This window comes from Nerophis lumbriciformis, linkage group LG09 (genome assembly GCF_033978685.3).
Source record: "Nerophis lumbriciformis linkage group LG09, RoL_Nlum_v2.1, whole genome shotgun sequence".
Classification (NCBI taxonomy): Eukaryota; Metazoa; Chordata; class Actinopteri; order Syngnathiformes; family Syngnathidae; genus Nerophis; species Nerophis lumbriciformis.
The window spans coordinates 10,886,954-10,894,305 of NC_084556.2; the positions used below are offsets into that span (position 1 = coordinate 10,886,954).

General features: G+C 36.9%; 1 protein-coding gene across 1 annotated transcript; it reads left to right on the top strand.

Moving 5' to 3' along the window:
- Positions 1 to 1,017: 1,017 nt before the first annotated feature.
- guca1d (guanylate cyclase activator 1d) lies at positions 1,018 to 7,154 on the top strand. The gene is made up of 4 exons (XM_061962614.2): positions 1,018 to 1,473; positions 3,988 to 4,137; positions 4,496 to 4,583; positions 4,647 to 7,154. The coding sequence occupies exons 1-4, from the start codon at positions 1,276 to 1,278 to the stop codon at positions 4,769 to 4,771; spliced, it is 561 nt and encodes a 186-aa protein (XP_061818598.1). The 5' UTR covers positions 1,018 to 1,275; the 3' UTR covers positions 4,772 to 7,154.
- The last annotated feature ends 198 nt before the right edge of the window (positions 7,155 to 7,352 follow it).

The window sequence follows — 7,352 nt, forward strand, 5'->3', positions numbered from 1 at the left end:
TATTCCCTTTTACACAAGCAACGTTCCTGCCTCAACATTTTTCAACTCCAATCTCAATCCGATTTTTGGGTCTCAGAGCCGATCCCATTTAGAGTCCCAATTCGATACTTTGAGAATGAAATATAAATGTTATTATTTTCTGCCATAATTGTGAGGATTAGTATCTTAGAAGCAACTTCACAGTTAAAGTTAAAGTACTAATGATTGTCACACACACAATAGGTGTGGCGAAATTATTCTCTGCATTTGACCCATCACCCTTGATCACCCCCTGGGAGGTGAGGGGAGCAGTGAGCAGCAGCGGTGGCCGCGCCCGGGAATCATTTTTGGTGATTTAGCCCCCAATTCCAACCCGTGATGGGCAGGGAGGTAATGGGTCCCATTTTTAGAGTCTTTGGTATGACTCGGTCGGGGTTTGAACTCACATGTGGATGGAAGACACTTTCGTTGCAGCTTGCTCACAAATATGAGCCCTGTTCTAGTAAGACACGCACCCTTCTGAAATCTACACACACATTGTGGAATCCCCTTCCACAAAATGTATCGTACTGCCTTTGTAATGCCTCGGACACTACATTCAAAGTAGGAAAATTGCCTTGTCGACTCAGTTCCCAGTTCATTGTGCCATTTTTAAAAAGATGGGAAAAGTGCTAAACTTTACAATACATTTTCCGGCATTCTGCTAATTGTCTTGGTCAATCCGTGTCAATGCTGCTCACACAGACCATGGGAGGAAATGTGGGAAAACCTGACTTTTACGTTAACTGTGTGAAAGGGGCTTTGATCTCAGAAAGTAGTGTCCACAGGAGGGTGGTCACCTTTTATGTCTAGGAATAAGAAATCTTCTGAATTTTGTAGACTACCCTGCTCTGGAAAGCCCATCAGGAAACACCCGGCAACTGAGCGTGTTATAGACCAATGGTGCTATTACACCTGTCCAGGGCAGGGAGCAGCTCAGGGCGCAGCGGCATGGCAGTCTGATCTCATTAGAGGGTTATTTCAGTAGTGATCTTTTAGTCTTCCAGGAGGACCTAAGAGGGTTAGTGCATCCTGAGGTTTGCGTTCTGCCTGCAGAGTCACGCATGCAGGCTACTTCCAGCATCCTCAAGCTTGCTGCTGACCTCGCCGCCATGGAGTTGTAGCCTCTTTGGCAGTTTTTCTTAATCTTTTTCTACATTAGGGTTGTCTCCCCTCCATTTTTTTTCCCACTTTTGGATGTAGCTTCTCTGAAGCACCACAAAAACAAACAATTGAAGGCTCACAGAGTAACTTTTAATGATGGGGAACCATGGCTCCAACCTAGATGACATCCTGGCCGAGGACATGCACCACTGGTACAACATGTTCATGCGGGAGTCGCCGTCGGGCCTCATTACACTTTTTGAGCTGAAGACCATTCTCAGCCTGAAGGGGTTGAACGAGAACGCCAACAGCTATGTGGACCAGGTCTTCTTCACCTTCGATTTGGACGGGGTGAGCAAATATGACCAATCTAATCTTAGTATTAGGGCTGGGCGATATATCGATATATCGCGGGTTTGCCTCTGTGCGATATAGAAAATGACTATATTGTGATATTCGAGTATACATTCTCACGGAGTTGTTTTAGCTGCGGGCATTACACTACAGACGTTTCTCACTCTTTGTTGTCTCTCCTTCTCACAGAGACGTAAAACAAGCGCACCTTCTTACATACGTCACATACGTATACGCCCTCGCGGAGCAGAGAGGTAGCGACATGGGTAACGTTAGCTGTGGTGCGAGTGGTAATACGAGAGAAAGAAGGTGCGAATCTGGTAACAAATGAAGGAAGAATTAATTACCAAGAAAAACAGCATGGGGTCTATCGTCTGGCGGTGGTTTGGCTTCAAGTGGGAAAATGTCGAACAGACAACCGTAATTTGTCAAGTGTGGGGCAAAAGCGTTGCTACAAAAAGTAGCATTACTGCTAATATGTAGCATCATTTGAAAAGTCACCCTCTAGAGAATGAAGAGTGTTTGAAACTCTGCATGTCAACATCTCTGTTCGGTGCTACACCAACAAAATGCCGAGGCAACCATTTCTACATCAACACCGTATGAAAAAAATAGTCAACAACAGAAGGAGACAACGTCCGCAGGAACCTACCACATAGCGAAGAACATACACTATTTGATTTCCTAATATGCAGCTCATTTTTATTTGACAGATATTGAAATATATTGTGTGACATCATGCACAAAAGTGCACTTTATTTGTTTTAAACTATTGTAGTGGCGTTCTGTACAAAAAGTGCACTTTAATTTAGTGTCGTTTTGATATGTCATCTTAGTGACATCATGCACTAAAGTGCACTCATAGCTTGTTTTAAAATGTCTCTGACAATCTTGCACTTCCTGTTTTGAAATTACATGAATGTTTGTGCCACTGCTTAATAACTGTTTAATAAATACAGTTTTGGTCAATTGACTTAGTTGTGATTTCCCTCTCTGCATGAAAGTTTAAAATGAGCATATATTAATGCAGTATGAACAAGAATGTTTTAATGTAGACACATAGAATCATCATACTGGTGTGATTATATGCATCAAGTGTTCATTCTATGCTAAGGCAAAATATAGAGATATATATCGTGTATCGTGAAATGGCCTAAAAATATCGCGATATTAAAAAAAGGCCATATCGCCCAGCCCAACTTAGTATACAAAACAAGTTGTCTGTCAGAAAGCAGAATTTACAAAGTCATTGGTCAGGTCACTAGAAAGCAGACAGCTCATTGGCTCACTACCTAATTGGCTTAGTACGTTAGCATGCACAACTATCCTTCCGGCAGCGACTTTTATCAAGAACACTTTATTGGATTCACAGTCTCATTGGTATCATAGGTGAGGAGGCCATATAAAATCCTAGTTTCAATAGGGAGGGACTGCTTCCCACCACCAGATGAAAGATTATATATATATATATATATATATATATATATATATATATATATAAAAAATCACTTGAATAATGAATACATTAAAATAATAATAGAACATCAAATAATAAATATAGAGTTCAAGCATAAAACAGAAATGTCTACAATCAACAAATTTGTATTACATTAAGAAAAAAAAAAGTTTACATATATACTTATGCACTAACTTTACTTATTTCTGTTATCTTTTTAATTATGGAAAATAATTATTTTTCCTTGTGACTTTATTCTTGTAAAATTCACCTTTCCCCCAAAAATAATATGACTTTCCTCCTGAAAAATTGCATGTTTATTATCTTATATTGCAATTTGATCCCCAAAAACATTATCATAAAGTATATATTACACCAAATTTTACAAATGTATTCAAATGAAATTACAATATATATATATTTTTTTTACTTTTTACTATTTTCTTTGTAAATGGTAAATGGGTTGTACTTGTATAGCGCTTTTCTACCTTAGAATTATTTTTTTTATTTTGACTTTTGGTATTTACTTTAAAACTGTATTCTCCTAATATTGAAGTCTAATATTTAATATAAAGACATTAAAAATTATTCCCGGGCGCGGCCCCCACTGCTGCTCACTGCTCCCCTCAAATCCCCTCTCAGGGGGTGATCAAGGGTGATGGGTCAAATGTAGAGAATAATTTCGCCACACCTAGTGTGTGTGTGACAATCATTGGTACTTTAACTTTAACTTAACTTATTCTAGCAAAATGTTTTTATTTTCTTGTTTCTAAATGATTTTATTTTTCTCATGATAGTCATAACATTAGGATTTTTTTTCACAATATTTCAAGTTCAGTACCGTATTTACAACTTTATTACTACAATATCACAAGTGGAATGACTTTTGAAAGACCCTTCCAAAAGCGGATTTATAGGTCAAGGTTTTCTTCTAGCGCCACCATGAGGTGTGTTGAAGTGTATAACTTCAACCTGTTGATGTTATGTAATATTGTAGGTGAAATAGTTTTTTATTTTGGACTGCAATGATGGAGTCATGTGTTATGTCTGTGCAGGACGGGTATATCGACTTTGTGGAATACATTGCCGCCATCAGTCTGATGCTGAAAGGAGAAATCAACCAGAAGCTAAAGTGGTACTTCAAACTATTTGACCAGGACGGAAACGGAAAGATTGACAAAGAGGAGCTGGAGACTATTTTCTCGGTGATTACCCATACGAATATACCATAAAAAAGGCTATTGTACATACTACATTTACTTCTTTGGTTCTACAGTAATATGCAGTGTGTGCAAAGTTAAGTTCATTCAGAGTTGACGTTCAGCCATGCTGGGTTCAGGATTAAGCAAAGTCAGGGAAGTGCTAATCTACTGAATCAGCTCAATGTACAAGCTACCAGCAAGTGAAATTAACTGGGAATGACCCTGACCCAGTTTGTCCATTAAGAGTTAAACCTCTGACAGTTTAATCACTTGTAATTACTCATACCACAAAATTTTGTAGCCGTTTTCCATATACTGTACATAAAAAAACAGGAAACATATATGCTGTCTCTCTTTGCAGGCTATCCAAGACATTACACGCAACCGAGACACTGACCCCGAAGACATCGTCACGCTTATATTTGAGAGAATCGACGTAAAAGGAGAAGGTAAAACGCACTAAAATGCTACTTGTCCTTCTAATGCTAACTTACCACAACGTTGTTTGTCAGGGGAGATGACCCTGGAGGAGTTCATCGAGGGCGCCAAAGACCATGAGGACATCATGGACATGCTGAGGAACTTGATGGACTTGACGCCAGTGTTAGTCATCATCGTAGAGGGCCGCAAGGCGTGAGAGCTGACCTAAAACCCAAAATGAACATTAGGGGAAAAAATGTGCAAAGAGCTGCTACAGCCACCCCAAAAATGCTAACATGATGTCAGAATGTCACAAGTAAGGTTCCCACACTTCTTGTTAAACTGTGCCATTTTAAAAATGGATACAAATGCTGTTGGTTTAGTCGTAATGGAGTGCTAGGTGACAATCATTACTGTGTTTTGTTTGAACAGGTCTTTTACAGATTCAGTTAATCAATTTTAGTGCCTGTATCTTGATTTAAGTTGGAAAAGAACTTCAAATCTAGACATCAAAAGCTCACATCCTTGAAATTTGAAGACAAAGCTTTTGTACAATACATTTTAAATGCCGTTTGTCTTTGTATGAACATCAAACAAAAAAAGGAGTATTAGGGCCACACTGAAAAATCTAAAAATTACGACTTCTTCAAATACTTTATTGTTCACAAAATTGTGATTTTAATGTTGTAAAATTTTGAATTTTTCTTTTTACATTGCTGTGCAATATGGACAAAAATATGTATATCCCAATATAAGTATTTGTATGTCCCAATAATTATATATATCCTGATATAGTATTTTTTATAGTATTATATATATATATATTTATATACATAAAATAGATTTAAATTTCGCTAATCTCTTATTTATAAAATAAATATTTTATATATAAAAAAAATTGACAATTAAAAATCAATAAAAAGTATTTTAGCTCTTTTTTGAAAATGTATACTCAAGTCATGTCTACACATTGATTTAGAGACAGCATCTCTAAAGGATTCTTATTCTTCGTAAAGTTAAATTACTTTTTACTTGGAATATACGCCAACCTTTTTCATAATTGTGACTTTTTTCTTGCAACATTTCCTATTTGTTCTCATGAAATTATAATATTGTACTCATAATTTAGCTTTTTTTTCTCCCTGTAATACAGCTGTATTCACAATTTGACTTTTTCTTAAAAATTTTGTAAATTGGTTTTCTCACTTTATTATTCATAACTTTTTCTTGATAAAATAATTTTCAAAACATTGTTATAACGGCATTTTTTTTTCTTCCCTAGCAACTTTTTTCCCCATTGAAAAAAAAAAGTTCTACCATAATTATGACTTGCTTAAAACTACAAGGTTTTCCCCCCTTAATATTTAGAATGTCTTCTCGTAAGACTTTTAAAAGGTAAAATACAACTTTATTTACCATAGTCTTTTGACAGCATTCTCATACAACAATTTAGTTGTAGAATTACTACTTTTTTCCAAGTAAAATTCTGTCGTTAATTAGGAAATACGTCAATAATATTTCTGTCAGTACAACAGTTTTGTTGCAGTGTTTTTATTTTCGTTGTGGCCCTAGTATTTATATACTCCAGGTGAAAACGTTTAAACGCTAAAAATACTAGCCTGGTTTAATCAAAGAAGAGGTTAGTTGAAATGTTTGACAAAAAGCTATAATTGATTGTGTTTCTGCGCTAAAATGTAATCTTACCAAAAAAGTTCCCTTTAAACTTTAACTTAGAAAATGTTGCTTGTGCCTAACACTAGAAGCTCTCTTATTTCTGGCTACATACTTTACTCCTGTGTTCAATGTAAGAATTGTTTATTTGGTGAACTATACCTTTAATGTCAGGTACATTTACTAACCCAGCCTACTTGTATGTAAGGTTGTATTTTTGCCTCATTCTTGTGAGAATCCTGCGTTTGACCGAAGCATTAAAAAGTGAGCCTATCCAGGTACCAGCTGCAGCGTGCTGAAGCTACCACCGGGTAGCATCTGTGAGTAGATAATACCGTATCATCTCTTCCTTTTTCAAACTTATCAGGTCTTATCGAGTCAGGAGTGCATTTTTCACGCATTCTTCACTCACACTTTACGTGAAGGATGAGGCAAAAACTAACCAAGACTCACTGTATGAGAGCAGTGCATTCTGGGAGTCTCTTCTGGGTCAGCCGGCATTTATGCTGATTCTCTGAAAAGTGTAAAAGCTTCAGCTGGCTGGTCTGTAATTGAGAAAGAGTTTAAGTCCCACTGTAAATGTCAAAATAGCCTCCATTGGTCCAATTTGATAGATTTTTACCGTTTTCTTGTCATAAGTTTGATAGTCCATCCAAACCTAAAGCAAACAAGCACATGCTTTACATGGAAACAATGTTTTACTTTGTTTTCTTTTTGGTGACAGGTATTTTATGAGGTTACCGAATTAACCAAGTGGCTTTACTTTTATATGCTGATGTTTATAAGACCAAGGGGTGAACATGTACAATAAACGTAAACTGACTTGCGCTTCAACAAAGAAATGAGGCCACTTTATCTACCCTAGATTGCATAACACCTGCGCTACTTGTTAGCATCATCGCTAAACTGGTTAAAAATGTGCTAGTACACTGTCAACTTGTTAGCTTCCATGCTAACCTACTAATTTGCAAGAAACATGAATGTACTTGTATTAACAGAGGGGTAAAATGGTTAACACAACTGAAAACCAAAAGCTAAACTGATCACATTCTGTGTTAACCTTTGGAACAGTGAACTTGTTAGCATCAGTGCTAAACTGGTTACAACGGGCTAGCCACACTCTTAAC

Excerpts from the sequence above, each read along its gene's own strand:
- guca1d (XM_061962614.2), top strand. The coding sequence starts at position 1,276 with ATGATGGGGAACCATGGCTCCAACCTAGATGACATCCTGGCCGAGGAC. Across the intron at positions 1,474-3,987 it reads TCACCTTCGATTTGGACGGG|GACGGGTATATCGACTTTGT; the intron begins GTGAGCAAATAT and ends ATGTCTGTGCAG. Across the intron at positions 4,584-4,646 it reads AATCGACGTAAAAGGAGAAG|GGGAGATGACCCTGGAGGAG; the intron begins GTAAAACGCACT and ends GTTGTTTGTCAG.